The sequence below is a fragment of the Delphinapterus leucas genome, chromosome 2 (assembly GCF_059928025.1).
Source record: "Delphinapterus leucas isolate spDelLeu-1000000601 "Yukka" chromosome 2, BTC_Dleu_Yukka2, whole genome shotgun sequence".
In the NCBI taxonomy this organism is placed as follows: Eukaryota; Metazoa; Chordata; class Mammalia; order Artiodactyla; family Monodontidae; genus Delphinapterus; species Delphinapterus leucas.
Genome location: NC_143130.1, coordinates 4785219 through 4801773, shown reverse-complemented (window position 1 = coordinate 4801773; position 16555 = coordinate 4785219). Strand labels below are relative to the sequence as shown.

The following is a 16555-nucleotide window of genomic DNA, read 5'->3' as shown; positions in this document are numbered from 1 at the left end:
CATTAGGGAAATGCAAATTAAACCCACAATGAGACATCACTACATCTAATATTTTTAAATGTTGGCAAGGATGTGGAGCAATTGGCATTCTCATACATGGCTCAAGAGAATACTACTTAGGACAAAAATTCGGCAATTTCTTAAAAAGATCAACATACACCTGCTTACCATATGACCCAGTAACTTCATTCCTAGGTATTTAACCAAGAGAACGAAAATAGGTCCATACAAAGACTTGGACACCAACGTTCATAGCAGTTTTATTTTATTTTATTTTTGCGATATGCGGGCCTCTCACTGCTGTGGCCTCTCCCGTTGCGGAGCACAGGCTCAGCGGCCATGGCTCACGGGCCCAGCCGGTCCACGGCATATGGGATCTTCTCGGACCGGGGCACGAACCTGTGTCCCCTGTATCGGCAGGCGGACTCTCAACCACTGCGCCACCAGGGAAGCCCATAGCAGTTTTATTCATAGTTGCCCCAAACTGAAAATAATCCATGTCCATCAACATGTGAATGGATAAACAAATGGTAGTATGTTCATACAATGGAATATGACTCAGCAATGAAAAGGAACAAACTACTGAACATGTAACATGAATGAATCTAATAAACTCTATGCTGAGCAAAAGCAGAAAGATTACGTAGTATATGATTTCATTTATATGAAACTAGAAAAGGAAAATCTAATATACAGTGACAAGAAACAGGAAAGTTGTTGCCTGGTGCTGGGGATGTGTGCAAAGAGAACAGGCTGGGGATAGACACAGGAATCCTTGCGGAATAATGTAAGTGTTCTATTTGTTGATTGTGGTGTTACACAGGTGTATACACCTGTCAAAATTCATCACACTAAACACATAAAGCAGATGCATTTTATGTATATAAATTATTAGAGTCAATTTTAGTGTCATGCATAATAAATATTTTAAAGTGTAAAATTTACAATATTGATATGTTTAGCATAAAACCCAAATTTTGTGGCAGAATGGGTTTGTATATTACAGTTAATAGTTTCTCCTCCAATTATTTCTTTAAAACATTGAATATGACATGAGATGTAACATTTTCAGAGTGGCTATATTTTTTAACAACGTTGAATGTAACATTTTGGGGAAAAAACTTTGAAATATCCTAAATTACATGGCAACAGACTTCTAAAACTGTCCCTTTAAAAAGTAAATAATTTACTGTATACTACGTACCAATAGGGGGTACCAAAATGAATGAAAAATGGGGCCTGTCCTCAAGAGACCTACAGTGCTTTTTAGTGGATAAGAAACTCACACAATTGTATTCCAAGATAATGTCAGAAACATACCACCTTTCATATGCCAGGCACTTCCACTGATTTAATCCATACAACCATCTTTACAGATAGGTATTATTATCCACATTTTCAAATGAGGCAGTTGAACTCTGGAGGGATTAAGAAACTTGCCTGAGGTCAGAAGCTAATAAGTAGAGATTTTGATGCTCTTCCTGACACCAAAGTCCGTATTCTATCATCAGATGCGGAGTAAAAGAAATTTGAACAGTGAATCGCAGAGTGCTACGGGAATAACTTGTCTGGGGGCACAAAATCACTTCTGAATACTTGAAGAATGAGTATGATTCCAACAGACAGGTTGCAGGAGGATCTTGCAGGCTGAGGGCTCACCATGAACATGGGGGTGGAAAAAACAAAGAAGCTTGAGGATAAGTGAGTTGTGCACTTTGACTAAATCTTAAAAGTATCAAGCGAGACTAGAAACACGTTGAGAACCACTCTATTTTAAAAGGCAGGAGCGAATTTCTGAAGACTTGAGAGAAGGAAAATCATACTGAAGAAGCCTCTTTCCCAAGGTTAATCTGGCAGCAGTGAACTGAATGCAGAAGGCATGAGGGATGCAGGAAATGAGATGAGTTTCAATCTGAGAGAGAAAAGATATAGCCCAGAGCTAGGTTGGTGGTCAACTTCAGCATGAAGAGGGGAATGAATAAGGAAATATCTTGAGACACAGCAGAGTCCCAAAAAAAAGGGTTTCATTTGCTTATTTGTTGAAGCAAAGGGGCAATAAGATACGAAGAGGCTGATTGTCTATGTGAAATAGGCTATTTCATGAAGCAAGATCTCTGTGGTTGTGAGAGGGTTAGCGATTAAGAACACAGATGGAGGAATTAGGTTTCAAAAAGAGAAAGGACGCTTCTTTCTCAGAAGGAAGTGGAGATGGAGGTATTTTGAGGCAGGGAAAAGAAAGTTGAGGTGGGAGCCTGCTTGAAAGCAAGGTGTCCCCAAAGCAAAAAAGATTTGGAATAGCTTTCTACATATAACATTGTTTCACTTTTCAAAACATCTTTTATCAATCTACACATTAGCCCTTGTCTTTAGGGTAAAAATGGATTAGTTAGCTTGGCTTCAGAGCTGTCTACTATAACCTGAACCCAGGGGAGCCAATCAAACATTTATCTCTTAGGAAGTGCCTGTCACCAAAATACTCTGACCCAGCTAAGAAGGTCTGTCCATTGTCTGTAAACTGATCTGGCTAACTTTTAATCCAAACTTCCATTCTTTTCTCCCTACCCAAACTGCTATTTTCCCGTTCCTGTTTGTGTAAGTCTCATTCACTCTTCAAGGCTACATTCAGTACCAGTGTTTTCAAGTGGCTTTCGCTGATTGCTTCAGCTCATACTGGATCCTTATTCTTCCACAGAATTAGTTTGTACTGATAATGTGTCATTCATTTTAGCAGCTAATTATATATTGTCTTCTGCTTTTACTTAACACACTTGTGTGTGTTTTGGCTGTGGGGAAGAATTGCATACCACTGATCATGAACTGTATTTTATTTTTATTTATTTATTTACTTTTGCGGTATGCGGGCCTCTCACTGCCGTGGCCTCTCCCCGTTGAGGAGCACAGGCTCTGGACGCGCAGGCTCAGCAGCCATGGCTCACGGGCCCAGCCGCTCCGCGGCATGTGGGATCTTCCCGGACCGGGGCACGAACCCGTGTCCCCTGCATCGGCAGGCAGACTCTCAACCACTGCGCCACCAGGGAAGCCCCAGTAATTCACTCTTTTATTGCTGGGAAGTATTCTATTGTATGGATATACCACAGTTTGTTTATCCATTCACCACATAATTTATCTACTCATGCTTAGATATTTGTTTTTTTTTTCCAGTTACAAATAAAGCATCTATGAACATTCGTTGACAAGTCTTTGTTCGGATCTATGCTTTCATTTTTCTTAGGTAAATACTTAGGAGTGGAATGACTCGCTTGCGTGGTTGGTATATGCCTAACTTTTTAAGAAACTGCCAAAATAGGCTTCCCTGGTGGTGCAGTGGTTAAGTATCCACCTGCCAATGCAGGGGACACGGGTTCGAGCCCTGGTCCGGGAAGATCCCACATGCCGCGGAGCAACTAGGCCTGTGAGCTACAACTACTCAGCCTGCGCGTCTGGAGCCTGTATTCCCAACAAGAGAGGCCGCGATAGTGAGAGGCCCGCGTACCACGACGAAGAGTGGCCCCCGCTTGCCGCAACTAGAGAAAGCTCTTGCACAGAAACGAAGACCCAGCACAGCCAAAAATAAATAAATTAATTTAAAAAATAAATAAATAATAAAAAAAACTGCCAGAGTGTTTTCCAAAGGGGTTGTACCATCCTACATTCCCACCAGCCATGTAGGAGACTTTCAGTGGCTCTGCATCCTGGCCAACACTTGGTGTGGTCAGTCTTTGAAATTTCATATTAATGTATTCTAATTGCTGTGTTGTGCTATCTCATTGTGGTTTTAATTTTCATTTCCCTAATGACTAATGGGCTGATCTTCTTTTCATGTGCTTGTTTGTCAATTGGGTATTTTCTTTGCTTTAGAGACTATTCAGATCTCTTGCCCATTTTCTTAGTGGTACAATCGTGTTCTTATTGTTTCGAGAGTACTTTATATATTCTGGATACAAGTCCTTTATCAGATATATCATGGGCACATATTTTCTCCCAGTTTGTGAGTTGCTTTTGTTTTGATGAAGTCCTATTTACTAATTTTTTTCTTTGATAGATTATGTCTTTGATGTCATATCTAAAACTCTTGCCTAACCCAAGGTCACAAAATATTTTGTGCAGTTTTCTTGTGGAAGATTAATAGTTTGGAGTTCTACATTCAGGCCTATAATCCATTTTGAGTTAATTTTTGTGTATGGTGTGAAATATAGATTGAAATTCATATTTTTGCTTATAGATATCCAAGTGTTCCAGTGTCATTTGTTGAAAACCTATCCTTTCTCTGCTGAATTGCCTTTGTATGTTTGTCAAAAATCAGATGTCCATATATGTATGGATGTATTTCTCAAATGTCTGTTTTGTTCCATTGATTGATTTGTCTGTCCTTATACCAGTACCATACTGTCTTGATTATCATAGCTTTAAAACAAATCTTGAAATCAGAGTTAATGATTTGTGTTGGTGACAGTGTTAGTGACCGTGTTAGTAATGTTAGTGATATAATGTGATATGTAATGCGTGTTTTTAGCATATAGTGATAAAACTTAACTAGGCTTCATGTGGGTATTTCAACAGGATAAGAACAATGATATCATTAATAGGAAGTGATGTCAGTAACTGAAGAGAAAAAAACAATTAAAAATTTTAACCAGTTTTTCTATTTGTAAGTATCACAATAGGAATGAATATGAGAGAGAAGAAAGCTGGTAGATTCAAGGAGAGAGTATTTATAAAATGCAGCTGAAGTGAGTAAGGGAAGTACAGCTGAAAGCAAATACAAAGAGAACGAGAACTGAAATGTTAAGAGTGAGAAACCTCTAAACACAGAGGTACTAATCTAGAAAATGATAAATTGAGCACTGTATTTTGGGAGGAATGTTGGATTAATTTAATTTTTTATTGATGTGAAAACTGAGGCACAGTGATGTCATTACCTAGAGCTTACTAGCATCTCCTCTAAAATAGAATCAATCCTACAAATGTGGTTCTAGGCAGAAAATTGAAAGTCCAACCTTTGTAAGTAAAATCCTTCTGTTCTATAGTCATATTATTATAAGTAAGAAATTCATTCTCGAAGAACAATTTCATACCTTACAAAATTGATAATGAAAACGAAATGAAAGATACACATATGCTATTATAAACATTAATTATGTTAGACTAAACACAATATAAAAAGTGTATTTTAAGTGCTCCTTTGGGGAATATTTGCTACATAGGCACAGATATAGCAAGGAAGCTTTAGAATGAAGCTGCCTTTTTCCTTCTTACATATTTCCTTACAGTAAGCACATTCATTTTTCACTGTGCCCAGAAACTTTGAGATACCTTCATAATTGGAGTCATCTGTTTTGAAAATCTGTGGCTTCTTTTAACATACCTGGAAGCCTCTGTAAAGTCTTTGAATGGTAAATGCTGGGGAGAAGCAGATTCCTTGGTGACGTCTTCATTTTCAAAGATCCTTCATGATACACCAGCTGCAAACTGAGTCAGCGGAATCACCATAAACCCTCACCAACTGTTGAGTATTGCTAATCCAGTTACCCAGTCATTAGCAGTTATTAGGTTAAAGAAGACGTATAATCTTTATAATAAGCAAGGGGTCAAAAGTGGAAGTCAAGAGTTGAGCTATAATAAATCAAGGGAGTTTATATTTATTATAAAACTATCTTTTGTTGTGAAAAGGCTATTTATAGACCCTTGCATTTTACAGATTGGTCTGACCTGCTCAAAAAAAAACCATGTTAAACCATGTTAGTCAGAAGAAGCAGTTGTTTTAGAATTATTTATTAGGAGAGCCTGGGGAGGTGGGGCAATCTTGCTGTGGAATGACCTGAGGGTGTGGGTTTCAAACATTTTTACCTTCACTCATATTTTTAAGTGATTGTCTAAAAATGTTTCATCAAAACTATAAATTGTTGCAAAGGATATTCTTGTTGGTGATTTTTAAACAGCTTTATTGAGGTATAATTGACATAAACTAATCTGTACATATTTAAAATGTACAATTTGATAAGTATTGACATATATATATCCATGAAACTACTACCACCACTATCAAAATAATGAAGATATACCATCAATCCATGCCTTCCCAATTTCCTCATGCCCCTTGGTCATCTCCAGTGAATCCATCTAGACCCAAAGTTAATTTTGTTAAAGGATTTCAACAAGAAATCACATTTCTTTAATAGAAATAGAGCTATTCAAGTTAACTGTTTCTGTCCTGAGCTTTAGTAGTTTGTGCAGTTGAAGAAGTTTGCCATTTCCTTTAAGTTATCTAATTTATAGTTATAGAGTTGGCCATAATACTCCCTTATTATCTTTTTAATATCTGTAGCATCTGTAGTGATGTCACTTCTCTCATTCCTGAAATTTGTAATTTGTATCTTTTCTCTCTTTTTTCCCTCATCAGTCCGACTACAGTTTTATCAATTTTATTTATTGCCTTTTATTTTCCCCTATTGTTTTTCTGTTTCCTTTTTCATTGCTTTCCTCTCTGATGTTTACTGCTTCCCGTCTTCTGCTTTCTTTGGGTTTCATTTGCAATTTTTTCTAGATTCTTAAAACAAAAGCTGAGACAATTGATTTGAGACCTTTTTTTTCCAGTATATATGCTATATTATAAATATCCCTCTAAGTACTGACTTCTATCACTATCGAGACAGGGGAGTTGAAATTTCCAACTATAATCATGGAGTTGTCTATTTTTCCTTGAAGTTCTGTCAGTTTTTGTTTTATGTTCTTTGAAGTTGTCACTATATGCAAAACTATATAGTTTTCTCATATTCTCTTGATTATTTGACTCTCTTTTCATTAAAAAGTGATGTTCTATATTTCTGGTAATAGTCTTTGATCTGAAACCAACTTTGTCTGGCATTAATATAACTGTTCAAGTTTTCTTTCGGTTAGTGTTAGCATGGTATATGTTTATATACCATGACATAGTCGTGTATTTAAAATAGGTTTCTTGTAGATAGCCTGGTAATTTTTGATTAGATGTCAGACGTTGTGTATTTTATCTTGTCAGGTGATGCATATTTTTGGGTTCCAGCATGTCTCCAGTGCTCTGCCCTGTAAACCGTAACAACCTTGGCCCCTCTGGACCTGCAGCTCTGTTTTCTCATCTCAAGGAGACTGAGCTCTATACCATGGTCTGGATACTCTATCCAGGCAGTAAACAAGGGCAATCATAAGGCTCCCTTTATTTGTGTCCCACCTCTCAGGGATAACTCTCTTTTTTGCCTGATGTCCAGGGTCACTGACAACTGTTGTTCATATATTTTGTCTGTTTTTTCAGTTGTTTCCAGCAAGATGATAAATCCAGTCTCTGTTATTCCATCTTGGCCAAAGGCAAAGTCGGAAACCTATATTGCTCTAATGCTTTTCTTGACTTTAGCACTAAGACCATCATTATAATATTAAGTAGTAGTGTGAAAATGGGCATTCTTGTATGGCTTCTTTTTATAGAAAAATCCTTCTCTTTCACCACTGAGTGCGATGTTAGGTCTAAGTTTTTTGAAGATGCCTTTTGTCAGGTTGAGAAATGTTTCTTCTATTCTTAGTTTGTTGTTTTTATCACAAAGGCTTTTGAATTATGTCAAATGGTATTTTTCTGTACCTATTGAGATTTTCATATGATTTTTCTCTTACGTTCTGTTAGTATCGTCAACTGCGTTGATTTTCAAATGCTAAAGTAACTTTATATTCCTGGGATACTCTCTCCTTAGTCATGATGTATTCTCTTTATATTCCTGTAAATTTCTTTTTTAAAGGATTATTATTATTTTTGTTAATGAGGGATATTGTTTAATGCTTTGTTATAATGTCTTTGTTTGATTTTAGTGTCAGGGTAATGTCGGCCTCATAAAATAATTAAGAAATTGTTCCCCACTGAGGTATTTTCTAAAAGATTTTGTAGATATTATTTCTTCCTTACAAGTTTGATAGAATTAACTATTGAATTCATGGGTCTAGAGATTTTTGTGGAGTGTAACTAGGAATTTAATTTCTGTTATTGATATATATATATATAACGTTTTCAGGTTTTGTTTCTTCTTGACCCAGTTGTGATCATTTACATCTTTCAAGGATTTTTTTCCCCTTTTGCCTATGTTGTCAAATTTATTGGTGTAAAGGTTTTTAAAAGAATATTTCTTCATGAATGTTTTGGTTTAATATTATTTAATTTCTGTAATTCTTAATTATGGGATCTATAGTCATGTTGCTTCTTTAATTCCTGATACTGGCAGTTTATGTGTTTCCTCTTTATCTTTTGATCTAGGTAGAGTGTTATCAATTTTATTGATTTTTTAAAATATTAAATTTTGGTTTTATTGATTTTCTCTATCATTTGTGTTTTACTTCACTGATTTCTGGTTTTATCTTTATTATTTCTCTTTTCCACTTGAGTTCTTTTTCTATCTTCTTAAGGTAGAAGCTTAGCTCATTGATATTAGATGTTTCTTTTCTAATATCTAATGCTTAAACTATTCCTCTAAGCATCACTTTAATTGCATCTCACAAATTTTGATTTGTTTTCACTTTCATCCAGTTCAAAATATTTTCTGATTTTTCTTTGACACATAGGTTATTTAGAACTGTTTAATTTTTACATAAATTGAAAATTTTCAGATATCTTTGTTATCTTTCTAAGTTAATTCTGTTTTAGTCAAGGAACAAAATCTATTTAATTTTATCCTTTAAATTATTTTGAGTCATTATAAGGTCCTGCATATTGTTTATCTTTGTTACTGTTCTGTCTACTTGGCAAGAATGTTATCTTGCAGAGTTTGGGTGGGCCATCATAAACATCAATTTGATCAAGTTGGTTGAGAGAGTTCTTCGAGTCTTCTAAGTAATTACTGATTTTCTATTTGTTCTATCTTTACCTGAGAGAGGAGTATTAAAACAGCTAACAAAACTATGGATGTATCTATTTCTCCTATCAGTTCTGTAAATCTTGCTTCCTTTTTTCCAGTTCTGTCTTTAGGTTGATACACAATTGATATTATTATGTCTTCTTGGTGAATTTATGCCTTTATCATTGTAAAATGTCATTTATTATCCCTTTTGGTAATTTTGGGGTTTCCCCTCCCTGTGGCACAGTCCAGAAACTGACCATGGACAGAAAGCTGTGGCGATCATAGGGCTCACTGCTTGTTCCCTTTCTCCTTGGGATCCCAGTCTGTTGGTTTAGGTCTGAAATCAGTTGTTCCATATACTTTATCCAGCTTTCTCTTGGTTATGGTGAAAGGTAAGTCCAGATCCTGTTACTCTCCCATGGCTGGTAACAGAAGTGTGCCAATTTAATCGTGACATATTTTATTACTACATTTAACAGATATTTATGGAACACTTAGTGGAAAGTCTGGAAATATCAAGATAAGAGAGTCACAGACCAATGCTATACAAACAAGTAAAAAGTTATAATAGTGTGGCAGCTTTCAGATATGGCCCCCAAATTCTTTTATACTCCTTCCATCGAAGGTTGGATTTTATTTCCTTTCCCCGTCAGTGCAGATGCGGCCACAGCTTGTCCAGTAGAATATGACTGAAACCCTGCTGTGCCCGCCTCCTAGCTCAGGTCTTAGAAACTGGAGGTTTTCTCTTCCTGCCTCTTGCAATGCGCAGCCCGATATGCTGACACATAGGAGGTTCCCTGTAGGTGTTCTGGGCTGCAGCCCCAATGACCCCACGGACTGCCAGTATCAGTGGCCAGACAGGTAAGTGTGCAAGCTTTCGAATGACTGCAGCCCCAGGTGTAAAGTCATCCCAGCCTCGAGCCACCCCTGCTGACACTGTGTGGAAGAAAGTCAAGCTGTGCCTGCAGAGCTCTGTCAACTTTTTTGATTTGCAAGCAAAGGAAATGATTATTGTTGTCCTAAGTCGCTAAGGTTGGGTGGTTTTTATGTAGTAAAAGACACTTGGAACAAATATAATACCATTAAGTGCTATGATAGAAACGGCCAATAATCAACTAACAAATACTTATTACATGCCTAGTACAGGTCAGGTGCTGAGTTAGGAAAGGCTTTTGGGAATTGAAATTGAGTGGAGGTTTAGAGAGGGTACGGAATCAGAGCAGGAAAGGCAGAACGAATTGCTTGTTTGAAGACATGGAAAGTATGGGGGCATCAGAAAGACTAAAGTAGAGGGCATGAAAAAAGACTTTAAAAAAATGAGGGACTTCCCTGGCAGTCCAGTGATTAAGACTCTGCGCTTCCTGCAGGGGCCATGGGTTCGATCCCACATGCCACTCAGTGTGGCCAAAAATAAATAAATAAAATTTAAAAATGAGATTTTCAGGGGCCAGTTCTGTAAGGATGTAATGCTAAGGAATTAGAATTTAATTATTTCTTTAATGACTGTATTTCCCATAAGCTATACTCCATAAAAGAGCTTTTATCCCTATGATATTTCCAGCATCTAGTATGGTACTTCGTACACATAAGGAGTTAATAAATATTTATTAAACGACTGAGTGACTGAAGAACCATATGAGAATTTTAAAGGAATAACATAATCAGATTTGTGTTTTAGAAAAATCATTCCAGCAGGGGTGTGGAGAATGGTTTGGAGACAGGTAGGTGTATTAACTCAGCTGCCATGAGAAAATACCATAGACTGGGTGGCTTAAACAACAGAAATTTATTTATTTTTTACCATTCTAGAGGCTGGAGTCTGAGATCAGGGTGCCAGCATAGTTGGGTTCTGGGGAGCTCTCTCTTCCTGGCTTGCAGATACAGGTGCCTTTTCATTGTGTCCTCACATGGCAGAGAGAAGAGAAAAAGGAAGGTCTCTGGTGTCTATTCTTATAATGGCACTAATCCCACCATGAGGGCCCCAACCTCATGTCCTCATATAAACCTAATTACCTAATTATCTACCAAAGGCTCCACTTCTAAATGTCATCACGTTAGGGGTTAGGACTTCAACATATGAATTCTGTGGGGACACGATTCAGTCCATAGCAGTAGGAAAGGAGAAAAACATAGTAGGAGATGAATGTAATAATTCATCCAAAGGATGATAAGAGTGTGAACTAGAGTAGTGTTAGTAACGTTCTTAGGGCATTTCTTTTCCTAAACTTTAGAATTATAGTTTTTTCCTGGAGTAACTCCACTTGCATGTTGCTGTCTTGTTTTTAAAGACAGAAGAATTTTCAAAGTCAAACAAAAAAAAAAGGGATTTAACATTTTTAAATTAACCATAGAATTTCATAAACACATATTACAGAAATACTTGAAAGTGTCTCTACAACGTTTAAAAAACTATGGTAAAGGGCTTCCCTGGTGGCGCAGTGGTTGAGAGTCCGCCTGCCGATGCAGGGGACACGGGTTTGTGCCCGGGTCCAGGAAGATCCCACATGCCGCGGAGCGGCTGGGCCCGTGAGCCATGGCCGCTGAGCCTGCGCGTCCGGAGCCTGTTGCTCCGCAACGGGAGAGGCCACAACAGTAAGAGGCCCGCGTACCGCAAAAAAAAAAAAAAAAACTATGGTAAAACTAAAAGTGAAACTCATGTAGTTTTAATGTTTCAAGGGATAATAATGGAAAGCTAACCTCAAAATACAAACCACTTGCACTTTTTCTATTTGGTTTTATGTTAAATAATATTTAAAATGTTTATTATTTATAGCATATTAATGATAAAAGCCCCAAAGAGTAATAACCATTCTTCTAGGTCAGAATACATAGATAATGCTATCAAGACTAATAGTCATGTTATTACTTCACTATTTCCAGTGCTCACATATTGATGATCACCGCTTGAACAGTTTGATCACTAGCTTATCGCTGGCAACAGAATTATTCAGCGAAGCACAAAGCACATCCAAATGCATCTTCATAAATATTTGGCTCTGATACATGGCAATTATGATAATGTGCCCCAGACACTAATGCCCGGGAACTTGAGGTAGACACCTGTTTCTGTCAGCCCAGTAATCAAGAACCGGTTTTTGAGAGAGAATGCTCTGCTTCACATACCAAGAGTGATGTTTTGGAAGAATCGTATACTCATCATAATGAAACACAAGCAAGTTTTGGTACTGGCTCCTTAAAATATTAAGAACCGGTGGCACTAATGTACCACATTTTTTACATTGCTGTGTTAACTTTTTTTCTGCTCTTGAAAGACATATAGAATCATCACTAAAATATCTGGAAAATATAAAGTGCCTAAAGAGCAAAATATCACAAGTCTTACCATTCAGAGATAATCTGAATATTCTCACCTATTTCCTGTCAGAATTTAAAAGTTGGGGGTATTTTGTAATCTCATATGGTTTTGTAAGCTGCTTTTACAAACTCATGTATTTAGATGTCTGTCTATGTAAATATAGATCTATATTATCACCTTTAATAGCCGGGGAGTTTTTACATTGTGTGTACTATGACTTACTGAACGAATACTAGTTAAAACGATTACTTACATTTATTTAGCACTTGCTGTATGCTGGGCCCATAAGGGCTTCGTTTGTGTGAATCCATTTGATTCTCACAACCTGATTATTACTCCTGTTTCATACCGATGAGGAAACTGAGGCACCAAGAGGGAAGTAGTGTGTCCAATCCCTAAATGTCGGGCATTTTCGTGTTTAACAATGCTCTGATATTATAAACAAGGTTGCCATGAATATATTTGTTCACGTTCTTAAAGAATGTCTTTAGGATGAATTGAAAAAAGTAGAATTGTTGGGTCCAAAGGTATTCACGGTTTTAAAAGCTTGTGTTACATACTTCCAGATATTTCTTGTAGGGAGACTGTAATAATTTCATCCAACATTGTGAGTGTACGATTCCCCACATCCCTGACTCTTTTTCATCTTTGTCTCAATGAGAAACACGTATCTAAATGCTACTCTAATCGTCATTTTTCACTTTTAGAAATGGGACTTCATTCTTAATGGATGTTTCTAAGCCCTCCTCATATTCCACAATACCAATCCTGTTGTCCACACGTTGTAAACGTTTACATGCTACATTCGGAAGTGCTCTAATTTTGGTAGACTTACATAACTTCAATTTACATGCAAGATGCTCTAAGTTCCTTCCAAGAGGGATGCAAAAATCTCTAGAAGATGCTGCTTAACATTTCTACAGGATATAATTTTTTTTGTAAAGTTATAAATAAAATGACGAAATAGTTTAAGTTATTACGAATCACTAATCAATCGCTAGCTCCATTTTTCAGTTTTCTCTTTTTGCTCGGTTTGGGGCGGGGGGGCGGGTATCGTAGACCTTCTTGCGCTGTGCCACTGCTTTGCCAATCACCGTAATCGCTTAGTCAGTGCACAGTCAGTCAGTAGGTGCCAACGCCCAGCCAGAAGTGCTTTTGACCAAGCCTCCAAAGCTGGCGTTCGGGGCCTCTCGGGAAGGTGCCAGCGCAGCCTCAGCCACCGCGAGCAGCCGCACGCCCGACACTCCCCTCGTGGGGACTCTGGCCAAGCCGCCCCGCTCACATGACTTCACCGAGCAAGTTCCTTGTCACCGCAGGCAGAGAATTAAACTCACAGCCCTTTTACTTAGATGCCCCCGAGTGAAGGGGCTTCCATCCCCCTCCCCAGGGACCACAAAGTTGTGACAACCGACGGAACGGGTGGGAGAAAGGGATCTCCCCTCTCCCCAGCCTCGACCCCTTTTCTTTCTACTCAGCCTCTGATTCACGCCTGGGCTCGCTAGTCGGCTTCGGCGCGCCCGGAGGACCCCGTCCTCCGGAGGTTCCCGACTAAGGCCAAAGCAGGAAGCGCAGGCATCACGGCCACTCTCCCGTGTGGCTACTCAAAGCGGAGCCGGGCGGAGGGGGCGCTGGGGTTGGGCCGGTTTGGGCGGGGCAGGTTCCGGGCAGGTTCTGGGCAGGCGGCGCCGAGGGCGCCCAGATTCCCGACAGGCTCCGCGCCGGGGGCCTTCGCGGCTCCTTCGCTCCTGTCGCCGCCGTCGCCGCCGCGGTAGCTTGGGGTCGGTGAGAGGAGCAGCTGTCGCGGAGCCCTGGGGGTCCGTCTCGGTCGCTGTTTTTGTCTGAGGAGCCTTCCTTCCTCGGTCGTACCCTGACTCCCGTGGTGTCGAGGGGGAGTCCCTGCGGACATCTCAGCACGCAGTGGAGATGCCTCTCTTTGCCACCAATCCCTTCGATCAGGACGTCGGTAGGTGCTTCTGCCGCCCCCTGTCCACCTCCGGCCGACCGCGAGCCCGCTGTGCCCGCACCTGGCGGACGGTCTGGATCCCCGAGCCGGGCGAGTCCTGCCCCTACCCTGAGGCTCTTTCTGTAAGAGTTTGGAGGAGGTTGGGGGCTCGGCGCATCCTCTTGGAAAGAAGGGGGACTGTGAGAGCCTGGGAAACGGGCCTTGAGCTGGGGCTGTGGGTTCCGAAAGAACTGCTGGAGAGGTGGGTGACGAAGGCCGCGGAGGAACAGCTGGGGCGGGAGCTGGTGCTGGGACGGTGCTTCTGGGAGGACAGAGTCGAGAGCTAGGGAGTCTTCGCTAGCGTAGGATGATAATCCCTATGATAGAGTGTTTCCCGGGACACATGTCAGACATCTAGAACTAGGGGAATGTTTTAGGTTGGCTTCCTTAGGGGACTTTAAAATCTGTGATAGAACTGTAGCGGGAGGACAGAGCTTCTGGTTCAGGGTGGACTGTCAGAGATCTTGGGAGAGAGTGATGAAGATGGAATACTTGGCAACAGTGTAGACGTCATTGAGAGCCAGAGACACTGGGCTGCCTTCCTTGGGTAGGTCTCAGTACTTTAACTGTGGAAGAGGACCTGGGATCCGAAAATGCTAATTTGTTCTGAATTTAAAATGGTCTATTTTTGGTTTTCTGAGTCATCGGTTTTAAGTACTGATCATACCAATTCAACAGGTTAGTTTGTGTGTGTGTGTGTATGTGTGTGTGTGTGTGTGTGTGTGTGTTTTCCTGTTCTGAGGGTAATAATTACAGGAGTTTGAGTTTTCAGGGAGAGAATTTTGGGGTGATTTGAATGCTCCTAGCATTTGGGGCACACACGTGTGGAGTGAAAGCAAGTTAAATACCGTGCCTAATTGCTAGAGTAAAGAAGAATAAGGACACCCTAATGGAGTTGCTTTTCATGTCTTTGTATATCTTAATGATAAAAGGTTTGAATCTTCTTTTTAACTCTAACTTACAGCCTGCCACTGAAGCTTGAAGGTTTGGGTTAAGACTAGAAAAAGGTTCAATCCCATCCCTGCCGCTGCCTAGCTCAGAGTGGAATCATGGGCAAGTTACTGGAGCCCTTTGAGTCCCAACGTCCTCGTCTTTAAAGAGAGGGAAGACGCATTCTGTTTGTGGTTCAGTGGAATAGTATGTGTAGCGGGGCCTCCTACAGTGCCTTTATATGGTGGGCACCGACTAAATGATAGCTTTCTTCGGTTCCAGTTTAAATGAATGTCCTGAATCGTAGCAGTGGATGGAACTTTAGAGATGACTAGTAATAGTTAATAAATAAATAATTGGGAAATTACATTTAATTTAATAAGCAGTTAGCACACACTGTTTACAGGACACTGCTCAGTGACATAAGACAGTGATGAATAAGCAGCATGCTGCTGCTCTCAAGCAGGTTTATAACTTACCACATTAATTTCCAAGGCAAATGCTTAAAATAAAACAATTTCTTAATACCTTCTTCTGTTTCCAGCACCTTGATCTAGTTTTCATGTTCGTATGTAATCTAGCTTCCAACTACCCAATCACCTTTATATCCTGTTGCCTTTTGAACCCACATTTCCATTGGATTCTTAATGCCACACCTTTCCCAATACCTACACCACCCAGTTCAGACACAGGCTCCTTCTTGCTTTTATACTTTTGCTTGTATTATTTCTTCTACCTTACTTCAACTACTTATGATTAAAAGTCAACTCAGAATCCAACTCATATCTGAATCATTTCCTTATTACTCTAACCTAGGGTTTCTTATCAGCGTCGCTGCGGATGGTTTGGACCAGATAAATGTCTTTTGTCGTGGGCGTCTGTCCTCTGCAATGCAGGCTGTTTAGCAGCATCCCTGACCTCTCCCCACTAGATGCCAGTGGCACCTCTCCCCACCGAAACCCCAGTTATGATTTAAAACATCTCCAGACATAGCTAGATGTCCCCTGGGGGCACAAAATAGTTTCCAGTTAAGAAACACTGCTCTAGCCTACTGTAATCTCCACCCTTTTCAAAACTCCTGCGACACTTTTTGTCTTTACCAAATTATTTCGCATTAAAGATAGTTATATCTTGTATTAAGCCCCTGAACTCTTTTATTGGTTGCCACAGAGTAGGTGCTTAATAAAAGTTTGTTGAATTGAGAACGTGTCCATTGAGCCTGTAGACGGTAAGCTTCTTGAGTGTAGGAACATTGTTTTGCTCCAGAAAAGCTTACTTTTTGTTTGTTTGTTTTGCTTTTGTTTGTTTGTTTGTTTTTGGCCACGCTGCTGTGTGGCTTGCGGGATCTTAGTTCCCCATTGAACCCACACGCACCCTCAATAGTGAAAGCGTGGAGTCTTAACCACTGGACCGCCAGGGAACTCCCAGAAAAGCTTACTTCTTAAAGTTAGGTTTTAG

The 16555-nt window shown here is 39.7% G+C and overlaps 1 protein-coding gene across 3 annotated transcripts in view; it reads left to right on the top strand.

Moving 5' to 3' along the window:
• The first annotated feature begins 13904 nt into the window (after positions 1 to 13904).
• STAM (signal transducing adaptor molecule) overlaps positions 13905 to 16555 on the top strand; it is a 67090-nt gene continuing 64439 nt past the window's right edge. For 2 of the 3 annotated variants that reach the window (XR_002645587.2, XM_089906368.1), the window contains exon 1: positions 13905 to 14128. Coding sequence is in view for 2 of the 3 variants with exons in the window: in XM_089906368.1 (XP_089762494.1) it covers positions 14089 to 14128 (40 nt within the window). In the remaining variant the exon portion in view is untranslated. The remainder of the gene's footprint in view (positions 14129 to 16555) is intronic. The other variant, XM_022580612.2, reaches the window with a different exon arrangement.